The 27,667-nt window shown below is 34.1% G+C and overlaps 3 protein-coding genes across 6 annotated transcripts; 1 reads left to right on the top strand and 2 right to left on the bottom strand.

Annotated features, from left to right (window-relative positions):
- Positions 1-2,592: 2,592 nt before the first annotated feature.
- Positions 2,593-9,784, bottom strand: LOC107946609 (coiled-coil domain-containing protein SCD2). 3 transcript variants are annotated; one of them, XM_016881007.2, is made up of 17 exons: positions 9,295-9,784; positions 9,023-9,195; positions 7,585-7,660; positions 7,341-7,382; positions 7,159-7,221; positions 6,483-6,532; positions 6,382-6,409; positions 6,025-6,099; positions 5,839-5,949; positions 5,705-5,765; positions 5,132-5,248; positions 4,923-5,041; positions 4,578-4,647; positions 4,195-4,236; positions 3,994-4,034; positions 3,226-3,352; positions 2,593-2,917 (listed from the first exon to the last, which is right to left on the bottom strand). In XM_016881007.2, the coding sequence occupies exons 1-17, from the start codon at positions 9,637-9,639 to the stop codon at positions 2,787-2,789; spliced, it is 1,671 nt and encodes a 556-aa protein (XP_016736496.2). In that variant the 5' UTR covers positions 9,640-9,784; the 3' UTR covers positions 2,593-2,786. The 3 variants fall into 3 exon arrangements, with proteins under 3 accessions (XP_016736496.2, XP_040963155.1, XP_040963156.1); XM_041107221.1 differs by having other exon boundaries at positions 9,023-9,191; positions 9,295-9,528; XM_041107222.1 differs by having other exon boundaries at positions 9,023-9,176; positions 9,295-9,436.
- A 3,202-nt stretch (positions 9,785-12,986) lies between these two features.
- Positions 12,987-14,459, top strand: LOC107944910 (alpha-galactosidase 1-like). Its single transcript, XM_041108030.1, has 8 exons — positions 12,987-13,042; positions 13,148-13,231; positions 13,309-13,373; positions 13,455-13,537; positions 13,625-13,715; positions 13,806-13,855; positions 13,947-14,087; positions 14,185-14,459. The coding sequence occupies exons 1-8, from the start codon at positions 12,987-12,989 to the stop codon at positions 14,275-14,277; spliced, it is 663 nt and encodes a 220-aa protein (XP_040963964.1). The 3' UTR covers positions 14,278-14,459.
- Positions 14,460-15,511: 1,052 nt separating this feature from the next.
- LOC107946608 (poly(A) polymerase I) lies at positions 15,512-20,134 on the bottom strand. 2 transcript variants are annotated; one of them, XM_016881005.2, is made up of 14 exons: positions 19,749-20,134; positions 19,561-19,642; positions 19,348-19,467; positions 19,162-19,259; positions 18,761-18,844; positions 18,438-18,571; positions 18,216-18,288; positions 17,894-17,939; positions 17,624-17,733; positions 17,425-17,532; positions 17,289-17,348; positions 17,121-17,182; positions 16,651-16,963; positions 15,512-16,265 (listed from the first exon to the last, which is right to left on the bottom strand). In XM_016881005.2, exons 1-14 carry the CDS (start codon positions 19,824-19,826, stop codon positions 16,068-16,070), a joined length of 1,566 nt encoding a protein of 521 aa, XP_016736494.2. In that variant the 5' UTR covers positions 19,827-20,134; the 3' UTR covers positions 15,512-16,067. The 2 variants fall into 2 exon arrangements, with proteins under 2 accessions (XP_016736494.2, XP_016736495.2); XM_016881006.2 differs by having other exon boundaries at positions 15,512-16,226.
- Between the last annotated feature and the right edge of the window lie 7,533 nt (positions 20,135-27,667).

Here is a 27,667-nt window from a genome sequence, read left to right as displayed (position 1 = left end):
CTGAGTCAAACATACTCATTTAACACGTGTCCATTCTCATTATATATACTCCAACTTTGTTTGCTTTCATAATTTCTTACGCACTTTCAATCTCATCCACCCTCGTCTCTCTTCCTCTCCTCCAAGAAGCCCTCTCTTGTCGACAAAGAAATGAAATAAGGTAAATTTTGACGCCTTAAACTTAACTTCTACATTTCGTGTTACAGTACTGCTATTTGCGGCCGCGATCCGCTGCTATTGAGGTTTTTAGCGGTGGCAGACGGCTATCTCTGTATTTCTTGAATAACTGCTATAGTTATGGCCAGTGGAATATTCTTTCTTGTGCGACTTTGTTATTTCAAAGCTCTTATTGTTGTTTAATGTTTTAAAAAGGTCTTTTCTTCCTTTCACATGAATCTGATAAACTGTGTTCGCTTTTAGTTGACATTGTAAGATGGTATGGAAGAAGCCATGATCCGATTTTATATGAGTTAGTACATGGAGACGCAGACAGTATCCAAGCTCATTGGGCCACCACCCGGGTATGTTGGTTACAATGAGGGTGGTCAGCTAACTGAGGCTGTTCGTAGACGACAATACACAGTAGTGCTTTTCAATGAGATTGAGAAGGCCCATCCTGACATCTTTAACGTGATGCTTCAGATACTGGAGGATTGAAGGTTGACAGACAGGAAAGGGAGAACAGTGGATTTCAAGAATACCCTTTTGCTAATGACATCTAATGTCGGAAGCAGTGTAATTGAGAAGGGTGGGCGACAGATGGGGTTTGATCCGGGTTATGATGAGAAAGACAGCAGTTACAGTATATTAAGGGGATGGTGATGGAAGAACTGAAGCGATATTTCAAGCCAGAGTTCTTTCCGTCACTTGCAGTTTTATTTCTTTGCCTTTAAGCCTGTCAAACACCTCCTGCAGCATTATATTCGCTATCTCCTTCACCTCCAATTTGAATAGATTGGACGAGATAATCGTATTCAGGCAGCTGACCAAGTACGATTATCTCGTCTAATCTATTCAAGTTGGAGGTGAAGGAGATAGCGAATATAATGCTGCAGGAGGTGTTTGAGAAGCTTAAAAGCAAAGAAATAAAACTGCAAGTGACGGAAAGGTTTTGAGAGAGGGTGGTAGAAGAAGGCCATTGAGAAGAGCCATAATGAGACTTCTGGAGGACAGCATGGCGGAGAAGATGCTGGCTGGGGAAATCAAGAGGGTGATTCTGTACTGTGGATATCGAGTCTGATGGAAATATTATGGTTCTCAATGGGCAGTAGTAGTGGAGTGGGGCTCCAATTCCAGCTGTGTAAACCCAAACAGCCATTTCCGATGTGTTTGTTGTTTGTACCTTTTATTTTCTCTTCCTTTTTTTTTTCATTGAATTGGCCATTATATTAAAAAGAGGACTGACTACGTGGGGGTAGAATTGGAAGGCCATTGATTCTTTTATTCCTTGCACATTCCATGATATAAATTTGTTCCTTGTTTTATCCTCATTCTTATGCCTAATTTCTTTATTGCCCTTATTTTATGAAACCAATTCAAACTCCTATTTTCTTCATACTTGTAACACTTATGGTATTCTCTGTATATAAGCTCAAAATAAACAATACTAAATAAATATCATCTTGATAAGTTTCTTTAAAGAACGCGAAATTATATAATTATTTGAAATACATAAAACTTCCAATACAACAATATCAGATGCATCCTTCTGTCTCCCTCTCTTCCATCCCAGCTCTTTATCAAGAAGTGCTAATTTTCTGTAAAACATTGTGCATCTTAAAAAGAAAGTGTAAAATGTTGGGCAGGGTGCAAAAGAGACAAAAGATGGTAGAGAGGAGGAGGAGATTGCAGGCATTGGTTTGGAACTTGAGGTAAAGTGTTTCAAGGAGTGTGTTGATGCAGAAACTAATTCTGTGACTTTCTTTTGTTCAGGATTTGAAGGATGGGGCTTTTAAAGCTGTGGAATAGCTCCATGACACACAGACTGCTTTGGGCTCAGGAAGGCATGGTTTGTCCATCCCGTAATTCCGCGGCCTGTTAAAACAATGTATTTGTGAGTAAGGCTAGCTTCTCAAACCCACAAGAAATACCACCACCTTGTAAGAAAACAAATATTTAAGGTCGTCAAACAATCCAACACCTATAAGTTAGGACCTAGAGAAGGACCATTTTAAATATTTTGATCCATCTTCTAATTAAAGAAATCAACATAAAATGGCTCGTAAAACTCTTGTACCTTCATTCTTTGACTTCGTGATCTGCCTCAGCTCTTTTTCATGCTATCTAGCTTCCTCAGGGAGCTGCACCAACAATGATGCCTATGTTCTCGGATTCCTGCACTAATTCTGAGATCAAGGTGGGTGATTCAGTGGTTTCCCACGGAAATGTTATGTTTCTCAACAGGTGGCAGTGGTGCCCTGGAATCATTGCCTCGTCTAATTCCAGTAATGTAAATCCATAGAGCCATTTCCTTACACCGAATAGATTTTACTTCACATTATGAAACTCATGGATAAATTTGTTTGTATTAGATGCGAACGTAGTTTTATTTCTCTTTTTACCACCTTTTTTTTTTGTGGAGACATGAAACAATACCGTAAGGTTGTTCTTTAATGATCCGCTTCAAACAAAGATCCATTACATCAGGAACTGTCTCATCAAATTACACCATGCATATGTATATATAAAGCTATGAAACTTAAGCAGGCTATAGTAAAAAATTACTAAGAAAAATTTTGAACAATAAATATAACTTCTCAAAACAAAAAGCAATAAATAAATAAAAATCACAAAGTGTTGTCGAGATCTTTGTGATTAGACAAAGAAGCAAGAGCTGGATGGTCAATTTCTTTACGAGATGCTTCCCAAAGCTGTTGTTCTATTCCTAACTTCCGCAGCTCATATAAACCTCGATCAACTGCCACACAGCACATCATGCAAACCTTCGTTTAAAATCATATATAACTCGGAAATCGGAATATGCCACATTCATGCTTCACGAATTATTTACTGGCACTTTAAACATTCATCAATCACCCCCCCCCTCTTTATGTAATGGTTTCATCATATATGTATCTTTACTAAGATGCTTGGATATTCATTTCAGGCTTGACAAAGGTTCAGATATGGCTCAAAATATGTGCTCGGTTTTCACTTTTTCTGAAGTTGTCCCCAGATACAATTGCATTCATCAACAAGATCAAGCAAAGAGGATAGTCATCTTACCATCCACAGCATCATGAGAAGTAGGGGTCTGTCCACTATGGCTAATCCAAAACTCAAGTCGCTCTTCTGCAATATCATCTTCCACGCCATACACTTTGGCTCTTCTCCAGAAATACGTTAACCAAGCCTATAACAGTTACAATTTATAAGCACAAGAATTCTGACATAAAAGCAACCTTCTTCAGCAAGAGAAGCTCTAGTGCAGATCTAATTTACCATGATGCCAAAACACTACTAAATTTACTAATAAATTCAAAAGTTGACCTTAAAACCAAGCTTGCTACCTCAAGTAAATAAATTGTTTTGGCAAAAGGTGGCAAGGCCATATGCAGTTAATTGATGGGCAATTCATATTTGTTGAGAATATTACATTCCTAAATTAATCTGCAAGAACCATACATAATTGGGTACCATAGCATGGTGTTTAATAACATATAGCGGCATATAATGACCTTCGACATTCAGCTCTTACAAAAGAAGAAAAAAAAGGTGGTTTTTCATGTTCTCTTGGAAATAGACAGGGAAGTGTGAAAAGGAGACGAGGCTATGAATTAGATCCAGAAGAACCAGAAAGGAAGGATTAAGCAAGACAGACAGATAGAGGAGGGTTAATTAAAGGAAGAAGAAAAAAAAACTCAGAAATTGATTTATATGAATTAACTGTGATCTAACAGATAATAGAAAGCAAAAAGGCTAAGAAATAAATTTTGCATTGAAGTCTCACATATGACTGGCATGCAAAATATTAAAATGAAGAAAGTGACAAACCTCTTTGAAAAGAACATCTTCTCTCTCCTCTTCACTTAGTTCTGCAATTGAAAGGCAAAAATAGATATCTTTAAATAAATCAAGAAGAAAAATAACACTGAATCTTTTTAAAATAATTGAGGCCAGTGGTTTCCAAAATCAACATGAAAACTTGCTGTAAGATAAAATAGTGAATAAAGACAGATGAACAGTGTTTCTTACCAAATGCATCAATCAACTTGGGATCACCTGGTGACTTTGAATCTGAAAACCAAATAAAAGTAAAAGGATAAAGATTTTGCAGATATCACTATCTAACTTATTTCTAACAGAAGGAATTGTAGAAGTTGAAGAATTGGTGGCAAAGTAGTTTATATAAAAGAAAAGATTGAGAACTGTTTCTTCAGGAGGAAAACGTGGTGAGAGCTGTCACTAGTTCTACTCCATTTTACTGAATACAACCTAAAAGATGCTAGTGTTTGCACAAAAGTAAATGAAAATTTTGGCATCCTTTAAGGAGTTAATTGGGGCAAAACACAAATAGATTAAGTACATCGAACTAAATTGATTACTCATAAAAAAGCTTGCAGAGAGATAAAGCAAACCTGAGACGGATTGATGAAGCAAACCAAGTCGCCTATACCTGCCTAATGCCTGTACAACAGCATCCTCAACCTGAAAGCAGTATCGAGCGTGAAATTAAAAAAAAGAAAAAGAAAAATGAAGTGGTACTCCAAAAAATGCAGATGAAATACAAAGTAATAATAAAATAGAAATTCATATAAATACAGAATGGAGGGAAAGAAGTATTACTGCTACTAAAATTTTTAGAAGTTAATGCGCAAGGCATAAACCATCATAGAGGTGGCACACAAATTTATAAAAAGGGATGTAAAACATCCAGGAAAAGTATACCAAATTAATATTTAATTTTGCTTAAAAAAATCAACCTTTAAAGATGCTAATTCCCTAAGGCCCATTTCAACTGAAAGCATACTCTCAATATTTCCTTCTCCAGTCAGATCATTCAGATCCCGGACAATTTTACTCCGATCTGAATGTCCATCACCTGTAACAGTTCTAAAATTTAATAGGTCAAAATAATATATATTAAAAAGAAAGAGGGATTAAACAGGATGTAGTCAGAAAATGAACTAGCCTTTATCCCAGGCCTCCTCTTTAGCCTTTTGTCCAGCTGAGACAACAACTTCAAATGGAAGAGGAGCCAATGCCGACCAGTATTCATGCTTTGACACTGCTATATCTGCACATATGCCTGGAAAATCCAGTAGCAATTGCAGAAAAAGCAAATCCTATCAGTTTAATAAACAATAAAAAGACTATGAAGTGGGACGAATCAATACTGCAGGAGTGAAAAATGCAAACTCCATCACCAAGGGAACAAAATAAAAAGGCTAAGCATTGCTACAGGATGATAACACTGACCAGCGAAAGAACAATAGCAAAGTCCATATCAACAATCTACCACAAAAGTAGAATGTAGATTCACTACTAACACATTATCTTCGGTCCAGAAAAAGACTAACCGACCAAGTTGCACATACAACAAGATCCTTGAACTTCATGAATCTTAAGAATGTTCAAAACTTTTACACTAAGGGTGCATTACATCAAAGGTGTAGGGACTAAAATCTTACTTTTATGCATATTATTTAGTGCAATTAAGATGTAAATTAGTTCCTAGCTAGAGAAGAATGTGAGAGTTGATTACCATGCTGTACAGCCAATCCCCAGTAACGAGCAAGCCAACATCTCTTTAGGACAACTTCCTCCTACAAAATAGATTTAGTACAAATTAGAATTTAAGCAATCAGAAAAGAAGTGACTTGAACTTGATGGACAAACCATCTCTTCCTGAGTCAAAATCATTCTTTGTGTCATTGAGCGAAGGGCTTTTGTTTCAGATTCTGCTTCATGGAGCTGTTCGGCAGCTTTAGCAGCCCCATCCTTCAAATTCTGAACAAAATAAAGTTACAGAATTAGTTTCAGCATGAACACACTCCTTTGCACCGGCGTCATTGCACACTTTACCTCAAGTTCTGAACGAAGGGCTGCAATCTCCTCCTCTCTACCATCTTTTGTCTGTTTTGCAGCCTTAAGAGCAGCCTGCAGAACATTTTAACTTTCCTTTTAACAAAAACAATGTTTTACAGCTTAAATAAAGTAACAAAAAACAAAAATTAGCTCTTCTGGATAAAGAGCAGGGATGGAGGAGAAGGAAGAAGAGAGGGAGAGATATAAAGGGAGACAGAAGGATATCTCTGATATTGTTGTTCCAGGAAAACATCTAAAATGGGATATACAAAATATTTAATTCATAAGTGGGAAGAGAAATGAAAACAAGAAAGATAAACCTGGTCCAACTAAGTTTAGACACTACAAGTATACCTCTCTTTGACGCAAAGCTGCTTCCTTCCTGCAAAAAGTCCACACAAATTATATAGTGATTATAATAATGCAACTAGCAAATGAAAAATACTCACACTTACCTACTTAATAATTTAGCTTCCAGAGATACACCTTCTCCTAAGGAAGCAACCTATTAACATCGAACTTAAAAAGTAAGCAGCTTTATATTGCAGTAACAAACGACCGGCAAATATTTAGCCAATAGCCATTTAAGCCAGTGTCACAAATCATATGCTTAATTTACTTGTATCTCAACTTCACAACATGTTCAAAAGTTACATGCGTTTAACAAGAGGACCTGAGTATGCTTCTTCACATAAGTGCCTATTGAAGGGATTTATCTCAGTGTCACCTCATACACAACCCAGTACGGTTCAAATATCAGGAACCAAGAATGTAAACAGATAACTTGAAAATTGGAGATATCAAGTTGTATTAAGTGTAATATGATCTATGTGACTAATTTCAACTAATACATACAGCTAAACTAAACCCTTCAACAAATATGCAGCTCTAGAAGCTACAGGATATGTGATAATTTAAGGAAAGACAGGCAAAGCATAACCCATATGTATTTATGAACGTTGCATCATGTCTAAATCATGAAAGTGTCCCAAACCAACAACTGTGCTTCATATAGTAGAAGTATTTGATGAAACAACTCAGATGATGCTACATAATTTGATAGGATAAGCCATCCATGCTGTACCAAACAGGGGGAGAAGATCTTGCAGCCAAAGAAGAAGAAAAACGGACCTGCTTCTCTAGCTCCCTAGCTCTTGCTTCAGCTTCTTCACGTCTTTCTTCAGCAGAACGAAGCTGTATAACATACGCAGGCATAAATGCTACATGTTGCAGATAACACAACAGTAATGATAAAGGCTCACCTGTCAAGTAGATTCTCATTAGATAACACAACAGTAATGATAAAGGCTCACCTTGTCAAGTAGATTCTCATTCTCTTCTTGTAGCATATCAAGCTGCAACATAGCATGCATTAGCTTCAAACTAACTGCTTCAAGAATAAGATTTTAGATTCAACTGAATATATTCAAAAGATAGATGCACCCTCAGAGGCATGATTACGTTTCAAATTATGCAGCTTACAGTATAAGATCAATATATTCAAGAGCTGTATGAGTCAGATGTCAATATAGAACTAGATAAATTCCAGTGACATACTTCATCACGAAGTGCAGAAGTTTCACGCTGATCTCCAATGTCGTTTACTTTCAGCTGTCCTACATCAGCTGTAAACCTGCAGTACTTTCAAGTAATACAATTCCACTGCTCAAAATCTATTGTCTTACAAATGGTTGAACATTTTCACTTTCTCAGTACACAACAAAAATTATTTTAAAAAATGGGCAAGTAAACCTAACAATACTCCACGCACAATGAGAAAGGACAGAAGCTGAGAAGCACATGGATGATTATGTATGCAGAGAATGAAGGCACAAGGAAGAAATTGTCATTTGGCAATTCATGAAAACTTGAGTATGAAGAAAACAGTACTTTGAATTGGTTTCATAAAATAGGGGTAATGAAGAAATTAGGCACAACAAATAAGGATAAACTACTTGATTGGGTAATCTACTAAGGGAGAAATGAAAAACTATATAGCAAAAACTGCATTTGAGTTGAGACTTAAGCATATTTTCCAAATAAACCATAAACAAAAAATTATGGCATGACACCCTAAGATCTAGGGCTGGCTCTAGTATGTCTTTCGAGGGTTTGGATCACAGTATTTTTTAAACCAACTATACCATAAAAAAAGCTATGATCTGATAAGGATTTCTTTTAAGAGATAAAGATCATGTTTGCAAATCAGATATTAAGTATAGACACCAAGTGATCAAACTAAGAACAAATTTATATGATAGAATATGTAAGGCATAAAAGAAGAGCATTACATTATTAATCAAGTTTTAACATGAAGAGTTCTTTGAAAATCTATACAACATGGTTTAGTCTAGGTATTCAGTGAGCATTATCATCCCAAATACTTTTAATGGGATAAAAATAAATGTGTAATGTATGGTAGAAGATATATTAGTGTAGCAGTTGCATTGTCCAAAGGGACAATAATTTAAGTGCATATAGAGAAAAATATGATTCCAACAACAAAATAATTGGTGCAAATGTGAATAAATAAACTGCAATTGCAAGAGGCTGCTTTGACCTGATATGTTTTTCCCAACTATACTAATACATTAAAAAGTTGGTTCAGTTGGTCTTTTTGTTACCTCACAATCTAGCAATCGGTTGCCATCTTACTAACTAGTTATTATCTTGAGTCTTAAATATAAATTTAAAATTTCCTTCTATTAGAAGACTAATTTGAATTGCTTTTACTCTCCTCACTTCTTCAGACGCCACCACGATAAACCCACCATTCTCCTATCTTCTCTTACAAATGAAACAGATTATGTGGCATACCATTCACGAAATCGGCTAAAAGCAGATGGAAAATAACATTTTAATTAAAATAATAATAACTATAAATAGGCTTACTTAAATACATTAACATTTACATGAACTACAATATTAACCTTTTATATTAAGCATCTGTAAATTCAAAATATATTCCTAAGTAACAAAATTCATGAATGCTAACCTTTTGTCTCTACTTCGATTAGGAGGATCAATCGGAGGTATAGTAACTGGCGTGCGAACTGAAGTTCTATTCGGCGGTATCAAATTTGGCGTGGTTGACCGCATCGCCGTTGCTGGCCGCCCTGCGGACGTGGAACGCACGGAAGACGCATGCTCTACAAAATTCCGACCTAACTAATCAAATTACCAAAAACGCCATATCAGATAAAAAATTCAGATGCATAAAAAAGAGAGAAAAAGCCTCTCCAATTCACTTCAATTCAAAGCTACTACCGCAGGGGACGGAGATCTATTAGGCCGGGTGAGAGAGATCGCTGGAGAAGTACTGCAGCTTAATCCATTATTGGAGAAGGTAGGAGGTATAGGAGGACCACCAAACCTGAACCCTAGATCATCGTCTTCCTCATCGTCGTCGGGGGTCTGCGAAGCCATGACTTGAGCGAGTCGTTGAGCTGCAGCTTTGGCGGCAACATTTTGTGTGCGTTTGATGGTAGAAAGACCACCGGCAGCACCGGGCTGTAACCGAGAAAGAGGATGCGCCGGAGACGACGAACCGGAGCTGCTGGATCCACTCCACTGCCGGCCGTATAACGGACTTTCTGTCCTCCGGCGATCCATCACTTTACTTATATTTAGTGTTTATTTATTTATTTTCTTCTTTTAAACGGGAGCTAGATTTTGGGGGGAGAATCGGGTGGGATTTAGTCGATACAGAGAGAAAGACGCGGGGGGTTGAAATGGGTTGAAATTATCATGATTGAGCAAGACGACATCGTTTTGGGGGGGCTTCGTCATAATAAGGTTTCGCGGGAGAGAATTGAAGGGAGAAAAAAGCGGGAGGGACCCAGTCCCAGTGACAACATGCTAAACTGAGTTGGCACGTGGGATCCTACGATATTGAAGGATCCCGGACAGGTTACTGCATTTTCTTTTCTTTTTCGAAGAAAGGTTAATGACCTTTTCGGTTGAAAATTAAACCCCATCATTTTGTCCCCGTCTAAGGAACCTTCGTTACATGCCATATTTTAATATTTTGATTACTAGAATGTTTTGCCTGCTTTAGCTGGGTTTTAATTATGTAATATATTTATTAATATAAATTTAAATCTTTAAATTTTAAATTTTAAATTTAAATTCAAACATATTATAAAATTAAAATTAAAATATTTTTATGTAATCTAAATAAAATAAAGAGAACAATTGTATATATAAATGTAAAAGGAAGGTCTAGCCTTCTTTTTATATACGAAAAAAATCAATACCACCCTTTTATTAATTTTAATGTTCCAAACATTACGGTATTAAAATAGTTTAGGAAATTATATAATATTTTAGATAATTATACAAAATATTACGAAATCTGTAATAATTTATATAATTGGATAATATTTTCCGTAATTATATAATTTATATAATTAAATAATATTTTGTGTAATTAAAATCGAAAGAAAAAAAAACCTTGATTCGGAAAAACTTCTCTAGATGATTGCCAATATTGATTCATTTATCTTAAATTTATTTAGGTTATACTCTTTTCAAGAAAAATTAAATAACTATATATAAAAGGGAGGTTGAAACAATCTTATTTATTGACAGTGTTAAGTCCTTTTATTTTATTTTTATATGAAAATGGTCGAATATCATTTTATCCTTCTATTATGCCTACAATTAAACTTTAATCTTTATATTTAAATTTATACAATTTCGTCCCTACTTCTTTTACATTGTTTCCTTCTACTTACACGTCACACACCAGCCATGCTGTATTTCTCTTCCTCTTCTTTTTTTTTTCTTTTCGTTTTACCAAAATAATTAAATTTTAATTTCTATACTTTATTTTTTAACATAAATTGGTGCTTATATTTATATAATGTTATTAATTAATCTAAATAATTAATATTCTTAATTTTTTAATTAAAACATTACGTTGTTATACATAATTTAAATACCCTAATAGTCTTACAATTTGACACATGATTTTTTTCTTCTTCTAGGTTTGCTATGTCTTACCCCTTCTTTTGTAATTTTGGAAAAAATGTTAATTTTGGTCTCTCTGTTATGCCTAAATTTGATATTTAACTACTACACCTTAATTTTTAATGTAAATTGATCCTTGCATTTTTATATTATTATTAATTAGTCCAAATAGTTAATATAATTAATTTACAATTAAAATGTTATGCGATTATATATAATTTGTATGCCCTAAGTGTCTTAGAAACGGATACGTAATTTTCTATTTTTTAGGTTTTCCTTATTGCATTTTTTTGACATTATAAGACAATGATCAAACTTTAGTTTTAACCTTATACTATGTTAAAACTTGATATTTAATCTATAAACTTTATTTTTTGACATAATTTGATCTTTCTATTTTTATAATGTCGTCAATTACTCTAAATATTTGATATTGTTAACCATTTCAATAAAACTGCTCACGTTAATTTTTCTTATGAAAAATATTCCAACAAAAAAAGACATACTGATAAATTTAATCCTCAACATTTATATCTTTTGTCAACTTGACCCTTATTTTTTTTTAGCTAAATTTACCCATTAACCTTTCAAAAAATAGTTAAATCACTTTTTTAACTTAAACACTAATTGCAACATTAATCTTTTAACAATGCTGGAGTGATAGTCCACATGTACTTCATGCTGACATAATACTACTTTTTTTTGTATTTCACATCTACAATAATTTTAAAAATTATAAAAATATTCAAAAAAAATGTTTAAAGTAAAAAAAATTACACATAAATTGCTACGCGAGCTGCATGTTCAAAATTTTAACATTTTAGTCAATATTCTTATTAAAAGTAACAATTCAACTCATTTTGAATGGTTGATTATCAACTTAACTCTTTTAAAAAATTGAAAGTCAAATTTAACTAAAAAAAAGAATAAGGGTCAAATTGACAAAAAACGTAAACATTAAGGATATGTTTGGTTCAGTGTATTACCTAATACAATACAGGCCGAATACGCGCGTATTACATGACGCCTCTAATCCGGCGTTTGGTTCGCTGTAATAGGCATTACGGGCGTAAACCAATCCCGACCTAATCCCCTTTTTCGCTGCTTTTGTAATCCATTCCCAAATCCCTGTAATACCTATTACGTCCGCCTTCCGTCCCCTGCTCTCTGTTTTACCCTCCCTCCCTACCCGACCCTCTCCTATTCTGTCCTCAAAATTTCTCCTTCCATCTCCCACCGTTTTTGTTTATTATTCTGTCCTCATCGTTTCTTCAGTCTCTGTCTCCTCCCATTTCCTCCCAACCCTATCTGCAACTCTCTACTGCTCTTCAATATTTTCACAAAATTGGAAATACCTGATAGCTGAATCCAGTGAATCCTTTGAAAATGAAGCGTTTTTCGGGTCATCACCTCTAATCCAATATCGGGTGAGTTTTATTTCGGACCGAAATTAATCTGCCAATTCTTTTGTTCGACAATCTTTTATCAAATATTTTTGCATGGTTATGAATCTTTAGTCTTCAGTAGTTTCTGTTGAAATTGCTATTTTATTTTATGAAATTGTTGCTGATTTCATTGGAATTATTGTATAATTGCACTTGTGGCTTTTTATTCTTCAGTAGTTTAATGCTGATTTCATGGTTATGAATCTTTTACTCTTCTGTAGTTTTAGTTAACGAAAGTTTTTCTGGGTTTAATATCCCTTGCCTGGTTCACTCGGTTTCGAAGAACAGGATGCTAAAACCTTTGCTTCCTGGGTATGATTTTCAGTGATCATTTCCCTTGTTTTAATTGAACCTAAAGCTTAATCAAGTTGGTTCGTGCGATAATTGTTTTGTATGCAGGGTATTGATTATTTGAAGTATGATAACTGTCACCATGATGGATCAAAGCCAATTGAAAGGTGGTGTAGTTGTCTTCTTTGTTTTGATTTGCAGCCATATTATATGCTTATATATTGCTTTAATTTTTCGTGTAGATATCCTGCTATGTCTAAAGCTTTGAAGAAGGCTGGCCGCCCCATATTCTTTTCTCTGTGTGAATGGTACTGTCTAAATCACAGTTTGATTTAAGCTTTTAATTTAAGTAACGATTTTCTGATTCTTTTTTTTTTTTTACTTTGTCATGTGTTTGATTTTTTGTTTCTTAGGGGAGAAATGCACCCTGCTGAATGGGGTTTCCATGTAGGAAATAGCTGGAGGACAACTTGTGACATAACTGATACATGGGAAAGGTAAAGATTTGTTAACGTATTTGGAGGATGTTAGAGTCGGCCTAGAGTATAACTTACGATATTTTGTTGCCTGGCAGTATGATTTCGAGAGCTGATCAAAATGAATTGTATGCTCAATATGCAAGGCCCGGTGGTTGGAATGGTTAGAGTTTTCTTCTAGTTCTGCAATTTTTTTTGAACCATATTAAATGTTTTGTGATTACAATTCTTGTTATATCGATAGATCCGGACATGCTTGAGATCGGGAATGGAGGGATGACGAAAGATGAATATATAGTACATTTCAGCTTATGGGCTATTTCCAAGGTATTACAATTGATATTCACCTTTTTTATGCTTGTTGATATGCATGATGTTGCATATCTGGTCTGAAAAACATGAATGCTATTGCAGGCTCCTCTTCTTCTCGGCTGCGACATAAGGAATATGACACAAGAGACTATAGAGATCATTTCAAACAAAGAGGTCATTGCTGTTAACCAAGGTACATAATTAGAAGTACAGTTCTTCAAAAACGCTTTAATGCATCAATAGTTATCGAACTTTTTTAACTTAATGCGATCTTCTGCATTAGATTCTTATGGTATTCAAGCTAGGAAGGCTAGGATGCACGGTGATGAAGAGGTGAAACCTATGCAACAACCCCTTTTGGTTAACCATATGATCATATAACATGCTCGGATTGGTCACTTACCTTTTCGGTGCCTTGTAACAGATTTGGGTTGCGCCACTTTCCAGCTATAGGACAGTAGTTGTCATTCTCAATAGGGGTTCAGTTCGCTATTCTGTAACCGCGTTCTGGGAGGATATGGGACTAGACCCCAACACTGTAGTTGAAGCTAGGGACCTTTGGGAGGTACTCAAATTATAGCTACAAGCTTTATAGTATATCCTACTGTCATTTTCCATTGCTTTAGTTCACTTATTCATGCACATATATGAATCTCTTGCAGCATAAAACACTGAAGAACCGATTTGTGGGCAATATTACAACAATGTTGAACCCTCATTCATGCAAAATGTATGTGTTGAAACCAATTTCTTGAACTTAGTGATTCTTGAATTGGGTCACTTTCTTTTCTTTTTTTCTTTTGGATTAGCATTTTGGAATTAGGAATTAGTTCTTTAATAATATTTGATGAAGAAAGCTTTCCTCTTTAATGTAGTTGGATTAGCACTTGTAATTAGTTTCTTAATAATATGAATGAAGTAAGCTTTTTTACTCCAATGTCAGATGTGGTTGCTGTACTCTTGCAGATTTTTTTCATATTTATTCATTAGATTCAAGTCATTGAAGATGATAAAAACAGAAATGAATTGGACTTAATTACTACAAATCCAGGTCTCCAAATTGTATTATATATTATGGTTTGAGTAAATTCATATAAGAATATTAATTATTAAGAATTTTATTAAATTATATATTTTAATTAAAATATATTTAATAATAATTATGTTTAAATATGATTAAATTATTTATTATTGATATTAATCTTATTAAAATTTAAATAAAATAATTTACCAAAACAAATTTCTGCTAATTATTAAGAATTTTATTAAATTATATATTTTAATTAAAATATATTAAATAATAATTATATTTAAATATGATTAAATTATTTATTTTTGATAATAAATAATCTTATTAAAATTTAAATAACAATAACAATAATCATTTACCAAAACAAATTTATGCTAAGGGTATTCTGGTCATTTTAGTTTTCTCCATTATGCTATTACACCTCTATTACATTCAACCAAACACAGTTTTACTATTACGCCTCTATTCCATTACATTCAACCAAACAGTTGATTTGCTATTACACCTCTATTCCATTACACCTCTAATCCAATCCAATACACCTCTAATCCAATACAGCGAACCAAACGTGCTCTAAGTACCGAATTTACATCATGCCAAAAAATATTTTATCATGACAAGTCCAAATAAATGTTTTTAAAAGAAAAATCCATATAAACATATTCAATGTTATTTTTATTAATACATTATTACTAAGTGATTTTTTTTTAATTTTAAAATATTATCAATGAATTTAATAAAAGAATTTTCAAAAAGTAGAGAGTAAAAAATTTTGAAACTAAAACTAAAATTAGATTATATTTTAGAATTCAAATTTGTATTTTATAATTTAACGCAAATAAATAATCAAAACCCAAAGAGTGAAATAAAAGAATTAGGGGAAAAAAAGAGTGGCACCAAAATCATGTAAGGTATAACAGTGAAATTGGTAAAATCCGAAAGAGAGAGAGAGGCAAAGGTCAATAAAAAAGCGTGAAGGCAATGGAATTTCATTCTTTAAACGCAGTAGACATTTTCATAAACTTCCCGGATTCTAGAAACACCACTAAACTTTCCATTTTCTCAGGGGATTCACCTCATTGACATAACTAATATAGGGTTAATGCCCACAAAATTAGCAACAAGGAGTGGGGGCCGAACCAATGATTAAAAAACCGGATAGAATAAAGTCTAGGATCTCACATTTCCCTCTTATTACAATGTAGTCCGGCCTAACTGACAGGTGAATGCTGAAACTTATGTCCTCCAGAAAGCCTTTTTGATCATTCCATGAACCAAACTAACCCAGCATTACTGCACCCTTGAACTGCCCCCCTGCATATCAGGAATGGCCAATACGGACATGCAAGGCTTCCCCCCATGGCGATAAAACAATTAGCTTTTGGATTAAATTTATTCCATGTGCTTGTGCAGGGCATACACAAGAAACAAATGAGCTTTAGCATATGTTACCGTACAACAATTTGACATTTCCATTCCTATTGCATACAACTACTTCAGATGCAGCATCTTAGCTTAGGTTCGGTCAAGAGGGTATACCGTATCAAAAACAACCCTAGCAAATGTATGTCGAGTTTCCCTAAGACTTCCTAATGCTAACAACTCATAGTCAATCCGGCTACCTTGCTTTGCTACAAATCCCTTCTCCGCACCCATTGTCACACATTGAAAGACCTTGCAAACATTCAAATACAATGCCAATGGTATAAATACCTGCACAAGAATGATTGGAGGAAATTTTCAGCTATGCCTTTTAGTGTAAAACAGAAAAGAGAGGTGGATTATGACTAGTGGTGTGACAATTATTAATTATTCTTAAATATGTTGCTCACTTCCAAGTTTCACTCCCTACACCCCTGATCAACTGTCAGTTGCACAGGGCCAACTATGTAAAAAATGGAACACCCACTTGTTCCAGATTTCAACCTCAAGAATAAATTTAAATTGGTGAAGTGGAAAATATACATTGCTTACTACATCTAATGGGACAAAATAAGGTGTTTGCTAGGGTTCCGTTTGATGCCTAATTGGCTTTATCCTAGTGTGTTATCCATAAAACCAAAAAAAAAAGACGGAAAAAACGAAGAAAAATACTCACCAGGTCTGAAAATGGGGCTTGAGGATATGCTGACATTGCCTGAGAGACAAAATGCTCATCCGTCATCTCACTCAAAGTGCTTTTAACAGATGCAGCAAGACTCATAACCTCATTTACTAATGTCAGATTCTCTAGATTCTGTGGTTCAGATAGCTCATGAAAGCTACTATCATGTGATTTGTTGATGTTCTTGGCAATATTTATCGCTTCCGGTATATCTCCACCATTGTGGACAGCAAGGCTAAATGCAGCAACAACCAAAGGATCTCTAGGTTTGTTTGAAAGTGCTTCATGGAATGCTAGAATTCCAACCCTGTTACCAATAGAGTGGCTTCAATAAAGTACACCGAAAGAAAAACACCTAGTTTGCACAATTTGTCTAATTGAACATCACCAATATTTGACAATATTGACACTCCATTATACTGATGAAAGGGATTCTCGGATTTTCTTGTCATTAGCAATCTTACCATAAACTACTGTGGCATGGTCTGTTAGGTGCCAGAAGTCTATCCAGTTTAGAAAACAATGACTGCAAATGAAACATCAGAAAATTAACAGGCTCCAAGCTAATGCTACCATATAGATGCAAGTAATCTTGTAACCCCCAAGCCAATAAGATACAGAACAAAAATTACCAAGAGCATATTAGATCTCTTATCACGCCTCCGGAAACCAGTGCGAACAAAATAGGCAGCCTGTAAGATGAATTTGCATCAACCTTAGTATCAAACTGACAAGCATGAAAGGGAAATTTAACTTCCAGTTCTGTACCTGAATTGGCAAAAGTAGTTCTAAGAGTCCAAATTTCCACAATAATCTTAAAGATGCTTCTGCAGAACCATATGCCATCATGTAGTTCATTTCCATCAGAAGCCTTGACTAAACATTGCCATTATTGAACAAAATCAATCAACAACATTTCCACATAACCTAAATGCTGGAAAAACTCAGAAAGGAACTTCCTGTATACCTTATCCAGTCTCAGTATCAAACAAGATAGATTTTTGACAAAATGAGCTGTTTCCCTAGAAAAACTGAAGCCTAACCGGGCAGCAATTCTTATCGCACGTAGTATTCGAGCTGCAAAGAATAAGGAGTGTGGAGCAATTTTCTCAGTACATACAAAAGCTAGGTTATTAAAATGTGTGAAATTCTAGGGAGATACATCAGAATATAACAGGTAGTTTCCATTTTATAAGGTGAAAATTAACCGAGTTGGAACTCCAAATAATAAACTCACCACCATCCTCTTGAAAAGAGGTACTTGCAGGAATCACAGTTCGTACCTACCAAAAAAGAAGATAAAGGACAATGTACATTAATTCTAATTTCTAAAGCATCAAAAGGAACAACCATCTATGTTTACTCGAACTTGGGTGGGAGTCGGATATTGGTATACATCCACCCCGGTATATTCATTTCTTTCTAGGTTTTTCCATATTTGCATGGTCCTATGAGGGTCATATCCCCATATCTATGTCCTTATATGCATTGAACACAGGTATTTAAGTAAAGGGAAGAGGTGAGCAACACAGAGCCAACCATAACACCGTGATACATACTTTAGCTTTTTTAATATCTTCAATTCCTCCAATGTAGTCATAAATTATCCTAGCAAATGGGTCAAACATTAACCTGTAGAAACAGATGGGTGTCTTAAATGAATATTAAAGCCATAGGGCATGCTACTATGAACACTAGAAAATTAAAGGCATAGGATGAAAATAAAATTGGAACAAGTTGTAGTACAAAAATCAGAAGTTCATAATGTCATAAATTTTAACCCGTTAATTGTGAAGTCTCGTTGTAAACAATTTCTCCAACGAACAAAATCCTTCTTGTCAGAGCCAGCAGGCCTTTCAAGTTCATAGGTTAGGCCCCTACCAAAATTTCGTGCAGATGTGCTAAAACTTGAAACCTAAATTGTACGAGGAATTCAAAATAAAAATAAAGCATTAGAAAAAGAAAAGGAAAAAGAATTGAAATAGCTAACCTTGATTAACAATCATCACCAAGAGAAAATTAACAAGCATAAAACTAGAAAAAGAAAATTTGAGTTGCAGGCTACAGAGTTCAAAAAGTCAAAGATGAAAAAGAAAGAACAGACCTCCACTATTGCATCATCCATGTGCACATGGCATATAGGAAACCGCCTTCCGATTATTGCACACCGTGAAAATGCCTTCACCACCTGAAAATTAGGAACAATAAATTTTAGAATGTCAGAAAGCCAAGGAAATGGGAAACCTCCGCACAGCATAAGGCATGACACTAACAATAGAGATTAAAGGGATTCTGTTTTAAAGGTATCAAGCAGACATCATACCATGCTTGAACTAAGATATGTATGAAATATTAATTCATATCTGATGCTAAATTATAGCTAATGGCATGTCGATTCTCTAAGAATATGTACTATATAATAGGCAAATATTCAAGTAAGATCAAAATAACCATAAAATAACAACCAAAACAAGATTAAGAACAAAGGCTATCAATAACAGCAACCTCTCTGAGTTCTGCTGTAGTAATAATATCGAAGTCCTTAGGCGTTCGCTTCAAAATAAGATCCCGAACACAACCTCCTACAAGGTAAACCTCATATCCTACGAGCACAAGAGACAAAGGCTTAGAAAACCAGTTTCATACCCTCAAATAATGCAATAGAAATACACATACTACAGATACAGATACCTTTTGTTTTGAGCCCATTAAGAACTTTCCTTGTTGGCTTGGAAATATTTGAAGTGCTAATTCCAAGATCCTGAGAATTAAGCTTCTTCCACCGTGACAATTTGCTTCCTTCTCCACTCACTTCAACACCCACAGTTTCATACTCTTTCTTAATGACATAACAAAAAGGGGAAATATTAAAATTCAATAAAATTAAGAAACCCTTTGGCATACCATTTTTTGCAGGAGAAAAGTGAGCGCCTTGAATTACTGGTTCATCAAGCGTCTCGATTGCAGCGACGGAACAGAACCGGATCTAAAAAAGAAACAATTCAAAAATTGAGAAATAAAAAAGAATGAACTCAAACCCATGTAAGAAAAACATATAAGTGAAAGATTAAAAAAAAGAAGACCGGAATTACTTTGCGAAAGCAGTAAAATAGAGGAGGACGAAGAGAGAAATGAGGCTTGCAGGCGAAGCATAACCCTGAAACCGCCATGGATGGGTTACCATGTCATGATGATGAGGATGAGGTTAGGCCTTAAACCCTAGCCAATGGTTCACTACAACTGATAGGGTTTAAAAAGTTGAAACAGTTCAAAAGTAAATTGTTTGTCAGTGAATTCAACCCTCTAAAATTAACCATACAATTAAAAAATAATAATTATAGCAGTTAATCTGATTATAAAGACTTCAAATAAAAATAAATTAAGAAGACAGCGTTACACCACTGAACAAAATAAAAAGAAGAAACAAACGATTTTTTTTTTTTTTTGGCTTTTTCTTTAACTGTTAGTTTTACAGTCTTGAGCTCTTAACATTGAAGGAAATGGGATAAAATGGGGAGGGTTGGGCTTAAAGCGTAGCCAGTTCTTAATTTGATGGATCCAAATCCTTCGTCGTTTCAAGCCTACAGTCTGTTTGTATAAGCCCAACAAGGCAGCAGAAACTTATAAGACTGGACCACTCACTGTGAGGAGTCCACAACAAATCAAAAACCACTTTTCTTTTTGGTCCAAATATGTGAAAATTATAGAAGCTGTAATTTGTTGCAGCTGCCACCGGAAATACAGTATAGAACTTGGTACTAGTAATTGTCGGTTGAGTGAATTTAAGTAAATAAACTTCCCTTGTTTTATTATATAATTAGTTAGGGGTTTTAATTTTAGGGTATAAAAATTAAAAAAAAAAAACTTTCATGAATTCTATTACTTAACATGAGAAAAAGAAAATAAGGTTGTTGGATACTTGGATTCATGTAGAATCAAGTTTAAAAGATGTAAATCTCAATATTTTAATGTTTGTTCATTCTCATGCACCTATCAAATGGGTTCAGCCTTGTGATGTTTAGGGATTATCTATGTCAATCGTTGGTAAAATAATTGAGACTTTTTTGTATGACTACTTATAATTGATTTGTATATACACATATGATTAGCATGTTTTAAGTAGAATATAATAAAGAGTGTATTTTTCTTTCTTCATATATGAATCAATATTTCAAGTTCATTTTTATTAATAAACTTAAGCGAGTCGATATGTAACTAAATTTTCGAGGAAAATTAAATTATAATAAAACTATTCATGCATAATTAAATAAGATAATAAGAAATTTTATCATTTACTAGGTCCAACCTGATACTAAATATGGACCTATAATTTTGATTAAGCCCTTTTTTTTTCTTTTCATAACATGAATTCTGATTTTTGGAGTCAATTGATATTCATAATGGAAATTGGGCTAATAACTCATAACATGTTTATTTGTGTAATAGTACTCAATTTATTGCACTTCGTCCAAGGGCGCATTAGCAAACATGTTTAATTTATTGAATAAACATATAATTCATGCCAATCATTTCAGCTTTGGGAGTATTTCAGGAATTTTTCTTTTGAAACTATGATATTTGCGTTTAATTCAAAAATATTAAATAAAATAACATATTAAATATGTATTTGTATTTCAAGCTTAGATTTGGAGAATGTCACATATCATTTTTAAATTTTACTTCCGTTTTTTGTTTAAATCCATATTTTGAACTTTATATTTTTGTTCAATTTTTTTAAAATTTTGAATAGACTTCGAACTTAGGTAAGTAATTTAACTTTTGAACAAGCCTAGATTAGAGTATAAGTGTGAGGTTCAGTGCATTTTTATAACTAAACTTAAGTGAGTCATCTTATTTACAGCTAAGTTTTTAAGGGAGGGGGAAAATGTTAGTGACATGGGATCAAGATTAGAGTATAAATGTAAGGTTGCTATATGGTGGGTGTGTAGAACTTAAATTATAACTTGTAATTGCGAAAATATACTGGACTATGTAAGTATAGGAAGAATCTAATCTCATAAATTTTAGAGAAACCCGAACCATGTAAACAATTTTCATGTGCCCACCTCAATCTTTATCTCCCCTTGTCACTTAGTCTAGTTGCTACTTATCTTATATTTAAATTTGTGTCATGTCCACAAAAATCAACAATTTTTTTAAATGATTCATGACAAATAAAAAAAATGTAATAACGGATTTGCTCTTTTTAAGTATTTCAACTAAATTTAAATTCACAAATCATTATTATTAAAAAAAATTACTGCAATACTATTCCTTCAATATTTTGTTTTTGTCAATTTAAGACTACGAAAGGAAAGATACACTGAATCTTTTGATGGGGCCACTCGAGAGGCGCCGTCCAAACTCCAAATAGATAGAGAAATAAGTAAGCCAAATAAAAATCAAAACGCGTCCTTAGAACGTAAATGGTTTTAACCATGGCAGTACAGTACCTTATTTGTGTGTATTAGGCAATGCAGAGAAGAGAGCTTCACAGTGTGTGAAAAAAGGAAGAAGCTTTAATCCTTTCTCTTTCATTTTAATGAAAAGCCAGTAAATGCAAACATTGTTTGTTTCCTGGCAAAATCTTTTTCTACCATTTTTCCTGCATCAGTGTATCATATATAGATTCTTATCATATCAAATTTCTTGGTTACACGTCCCCATTCAACTAAACCAGAAAATGCTCTAAAGTCCTGCAAATTAAGACTAATGGATGATTATTAGTCACTTTCAAATCTCATTAGATATGGAGTTGATGAGCCCCCCTCCCCAAACCCTTTTTTCCTTTGCTTTTCCTGTTCACCAACACCATATTCAAACTCTCAAAGCCTTTGGCATTACAGTTGAATGTTCCAAACACAGACATATTAACTGTTCTTTGATTGTTTTTGTAAGGCCGACCCCTTAAAATTTCAGAAGAAACTCTACTTAACTAATCAACTATTTGTAAAAAATTACATTCGACAAACACGAGATATCGATATTTTTTTTGATTTTTTGATTTTCATTTCAAGTTAATGTTTAAGTTTCGTGATTTATCCGTGAAATACTGATGTATTAATATTGCCATATATCCTTTTTGATATTTCTTTATGAAAAAAAAAAAAAACCCTTCCCCACCTTAAGGCAAGTTTTCATTTGTCTCTCCATTACAGTCGTAGATGTCGGTAATGGCAAATTTTTGAATGCTTTCTATATACCGACAAGATAGACTACATATTGATAAATGAACATGGAGGTTCGGTCGATGCTTATGATATGATGTGTGTTAACATATGAAACAAAATCCAAGGATATTGTAATTAAAGAAAATAAACATCAAATTAAGTAGTTCTCATTCTACACGTCTGGTGAGAATAAAACCATGTGTCTGTAGAACAATGTGCAGTACTTTTCAATTTTCAGAGGCCATAAATTTACTTAAAAAGCTGAAAAACAAAAGCACAAAATACACTTTCGATATTCAGATTTATGAGTAGTATCGGAAATGGATATATGTAAACATACATAATATTATATATGAGTGAAGGTAAAAATACTATAAAACTTATTTTTGTACTAAATCCTTTTAGAAAAGAAATTCAATTATTAAAGTATTTGATGGAAGAATTGCCTAGTTTTTTCATGTGCTTGACCAAATATATATAGTCAAGATTACAAAATAAAATAAATAAAATATCTAAAAGATAATAAACCAAATCCAAAATTATTTGTTGATTTCTAGCAACTACCCAACTAGAAAAAAGAAAACATAACTCTAGTAAAACTAGGGGACTTATTCAGAGCTAACAACCTTCAATATTCTAGCAACAGTTGAAGACTTATTCAAACATATCTAATTTTCTCACCCTTAAGCTAAATCATCCCATACACTCAGTTTACATTTGCTATGACTCCCAACTTGCCTCACATTCGAACAAAGTCTTCTAACTTGAATGGCTTAGTCATAACATTGTTACTTGTTCTTGTGAACTACAATGTTGCAGTTCAACTGTTTCATTCCTTATAAGATCTCTTAGAAAGTGAAAGCATATATCAATGTGCTTACTTCTCCCATTCATAACTGAATTCCTTAATAATTTGATGGTAGAACTATTGGCACACTATATAACCGTTGGGCTTGTTTTATTTTTTTCCTATTGCCTCGAGTATCTGTCTTAGCCACACAGCTTGACATGAGCTTGCTGTTGCAACTATAAATTTTGCTTCAGTTGTTAATAGACTCAACGCCGGTTGCTTGTTTGAGCTCCATGAGATAGCAGCCTCACTCATCATGAATACATAGCTTGATGTACTTTTTCTGTCTTCAATGTCATTGACAGAGCCACTATCTGTATAACCAATCAAATATTTTCCTCTATTCTCTAACAGAACAATCCAAATTCACATGTTCCTTTGAGATAACATATGATTTGCTTTACTGCTTGAAAATGGAACTCCTTTAGATTTTTCATGTATCAACTTACTTGACTCACACTGTACATGATGTCCAGTCGCGTGGCAGTTGCATGCATTAGGTTCCCGACCATCTGCTTATAAAACGTCTTGGGTCAATATTGTTATTTTTTAATAAATTTTTTTATAATTTTAAATTTTTTATTATCTTTTTTATTATAAATTTTGTTTATAGTTTTTATGTTTTTTAATAACTTTTAAATTTTAAATGGGTTTAATTGATTTTTTAATTTGTTACTACGGTCTTTTTGACCCTTTAGCCTTATTAATTTCAAAATTTTTTAATTTACTTTCAATAAAAAAAAGATAGGGGTCAAATTGAATAAATGTGTAAAAGTTGAAGGCTAAATTTGTTATAATACATTATACATAAACAATAAATTTGCTCACTCATCTTATATACAAAAATTAATATATCTATTTTTTCAATAAATGAAGTAAAATACAATCTATAATATAAAGTATTTTGTGGTTTTTTTACGAAAAAAGAATAATTTAGGAAAAGCATAAGATGGCGATAGGTAGAATGAACGTGATTAATTGGTACAAGTACGTCGATTCTGAAACTTAGAAGCCAGATAGAAAAAGCAAGGATTCAGGCAATGTCGGTGTGGGGGTCCATCCAGGCCTTATTAGTTTGCTTAATTACAAAATGTTAAAGTTTTACATGTACATTCAAAGCTATTAGCTGTCATGGTACGCACAATTGTAATGTGTCATCCATGAAGAAATTAACATTCGAATTTATAGTATTTAATTATTATTTTTATCTTATCTTAGTTTGAGAGTACGTTGTCATTTACGAGTCACCCTCGTCAACTTCGCAACTTGCAAACTAAGGTTTTTTTCATGCTTATGTCCTTCCACCCATGCTCATTTATGCACATATGTACGGGTTAGGGACTTGGCTAAGGTGCTTTGTATTTGGGGTGAAATGATATGTTCTAACTAATGTATTTTATAATTTTAACCTTGTCAGTCATTAATATTCATCCACATTAATTATTAGCTCAATAAACACAAAGCTGAAATTACATGTTTGTGGTTTAAGTTATAGATGGTCAAGTCAATCACTCTAAACGAGAACAAACTAAACTTCCTCCAAGCTCCCCTTTTCCTCTAATACACCACGAAACCATTTTTTACGACTTATGGCACAATTGTACACCATCTCATGCATATAAAAAAAAACTTCTTACTCTATAAAATATCTTACTAAACTTTTGATGAGACCGACTTTAGTTGTTATTTAACCAAACACAATTGGATTTGTGTGATTAAAAGAGTGAGCGTCCAATCAGAAAAGAAAGAATGCATGACATAAATGATAAACACGAGGTAAAAAAAAGTCAAGCATGTGTAATTGTACTATTTTTGTTTTGCTTGCGACTCATTGAATTTGCGATGCATTGAACCCATGTACAATCTGTGACTGAGCATTTAATAGTTTATGAAAACCTTCAGTGCGTCTACCATATTTTGGCGCATGCCCTGCGTAAATAATTGAAAGGGAAAAGACGAAAGAATATTTCACTGCTCTCCACATCCAGTGAATCAAACACTATTATTTTTAATTTTATGGAAGCCAATCTCATCCATAAGGATCTAAGAATTTTTTCTTTTCTTTTTTGTTAAAAAGGATCTCATAATTGACAACACATAGTAAGAAATGCCATGCAGAGACCCATGCAAGATGATAGTTGCTATGCGATCGGTCCCTACCTTCTGCCTAAAAAAGAAAGGATTGATATATAAGATCATATACATCTCGCCTTGCATCTCCTTCATTGGTCTTCTTTCTGGTTCTCAGGTGCCTTTTACTTGCGTGGATGATCTGAACTAATAGATAAATGTCAAATATCATATTTTGCCCTTACGTTGTAGCTAGTCTTGTTATACCTCCAATTTGGCAATGAACATGGTAAGACATGAGATAACCTGTTGTTAATTCTCCGCAGGAGAACGGTCAACATACAACCCCTCACTGACAACTGTTCGTGGTGACTCCTCACTTAGGAGAGTTTGTAAAGGACCTGCCATGTGTCCTCTCCGAACTAATTTGAAGACGGTGCACTACGCACCCCACAAGGACCACTAAAAAACCACTCACTGTAAACTTTCCATGGAGACTACTAAGGGCATAACAACCTTATACAATTTTAAAAATGAGAATATCAGAGCAAAATCACATAATACACTATATGACGATAACTGTATATATAAACCCTAGATTACAAGAGACTCTCTCCTTCTTCCCTCAAAATACCCTAAGTATCAACCAAGCTTTCTCACTTTCTCCTTCTACCCTAGTGTTAGGAATGATAGCAGTTATCAGTTAGTGGTAGTTGACGGTTAGGGTTTAGTAGTATTTTCAGTTACAGTAGGTTAGCTGAAGTTGGTTAGGTTCAGTTGCAAGTATTAAATACGTGTAATTGTATTTCTCGGAATATGATAGAATTACTTTCTTTGAATGGGAGAGAATCTTAACATGGTATCAAGAGCTAATTTTTTTTTCTGTGTGAGTTTCTTGTGTTTTCATGGCTATGGAAACAGTTCCTGGAATGGAGACTCCGCGTCATTCAATCAGTTCTGGAGAAGGAGTTCATTCGCAGAATCTTAGCACTGGTGGTTCGTCCACAGTTCACTACTTTGCCAAACATGATACAGTCAAACTTGCTGAGCATAACTTTTTGCTGTGAAAGCATCAACTGTTGCTGATTCTTAAAGGATATGGGCTTGAAGGTTTTGTGTTGGAGACAGTTTCGGCTCCTCTAGCAGTTCTTGCAGGAATTGATGGACAGCTGTTGGATAATCCTGCGTTTCTTATTCATAGAAAGCAGGATAAATTTTTAGCTTCTTGGCTTCTCTTGACAGTTACTGATGAGATCTTGGTTCATCTCACAACGGCAAAGACAAGCTTTGAAGTTTGGACTACTATTGAAAAGCGTTTTGGTACCACGTTGAGTATTAAGGTAGCAAGTTTGCGTCATGCTTTGTATTCGATCAAGAAGGCTAGTTTAACTGTTAAAGAATACCTGGCTAAGGTAAAGACTTTGAGTGATAGTCTAACAGTAGTTGGAAGTGTGGTAACGGAAAGAGAACAAGTTAGTGTCATTTTATCTAGTCTTCCTATGGAGTATGAGTCTGTTCGAGTTTTTGCGCCTGCAACTCCAATATCTTTGGATTTACTTACTGATATGCTTCTTGATTGTGAGACCAGACACTTAGCTTTATTGGCAAAAGCTCATTTGCAAGCAAATGTGTTAACCAAATTTCAAGATACCTCAGAAGGGTCAAAGTCCACTTATTCTCAGGCTTTCAAGCAAGGTTATAATGGTTCTGGTCGAGGTTGGTCTCGTGGGAGAACTAGAGGTGCTGGTTAGGGCTAGTCTCGATCCAGGCCACAATGTCAGCTCTGTGGGAAAATTGGGCATGTTGTTCAGAATTGTTATCATCGGTTTGATGAGAACTTTACTGGTCAAAATTCGTTAGTCAATCTTCATCAAACTCGTGATTTTACTCCTTCTTCGATAGCTTGCCCATCTATGAGTTC

This window comes from Gossypium hirsutum, chromosome D12, assembly GCF_007990345.1.
Source record: "Gossypium hirsutum isolate 1008001.06 chromosome D12, Gossypium_hirsutum_v2.1, whole genome shotgun sequence".
Classification (NCBI taxonomy): domain Eukaryota; kingdom Viridiplantae; phylum Streptophyta; class Magnoliopsida; order Malvales; family Malvaceae; genus Gossypium; species Gossypium hirsutum.
Note: the sequence above shows the minus strand (reverse complement) of the source record. Positions and strands in the feature narration are given on the sequence as shown.

Excerpts from the sequence above, each read along its gene's own strand:
- LOC107946609 (XM_016881007.2), bottom strand. The coding sequence starts at position 9,639 with ATGGATCGCCGGAGGACAGAAAGTCCGTTATACGGCCGGCAGTGGAGT. Across the intron at positions 7,383-7,584 it reads CTTCTGCACTTCGTGATGAA|CTTGATATGCTACAAGAAGA; the intron begins GTATGTCACTGG and ends GCTATGTTGCAG. Across the intron at positions 6,100-6,381 it reads CAGCTTTGCGTCAAAGAGAG|GCTGCTCTTAAGGCTGCAAA; the intron begins GTATACTTGTAG and ends AATGTTCTGCAG.
- LOC107944910 (XM_041108030.1), top strand. The coding sequence starts at position 12,987 with ATGTCTAAAGCTTTGAAGAAGGCTGGCCGCCCCATATTCTTTTCTCTG. Across the intron at positions 13,374-13,454 it reads AAGGCCCGGTGGTTGGAATG|ATCCGGACATGCTTGAGATC; the intron begins GTTAGAGTTTTC and ends TTATATCGATAG. Across the intron at positions 13,538-13,624 it reads GCTTATGGGCTATTTCCAAG|GCTCCTCTTCTTCTCGGCTG; the intron begins GTATTACAATTG and ends ATGCTATTGCAG.
- LOC107946608 (XM_016881005.2), bottom strand. The coding sequence starts at position 19,826 with ATGGCGGTTTCAGGGTTATGCTTCGCCTGCAAGCCTCATTTCTCTCTT. Across the intron at positions 18,289-18,437 it reads CGAGACTTCACAATTAACGG|GTTAATGTTTGACCCATTTG; the intron begins GTTAAAATTTAT and ends CTGTTTCTACAG. Across the intron at positions 17,533-17,623 it reads TGATACTGAGACTGGATAAG|TCAAGGCTTCTGATGGAAAT; the intron begins GTATACAGGAAG and ends GGCAATGTTTAG.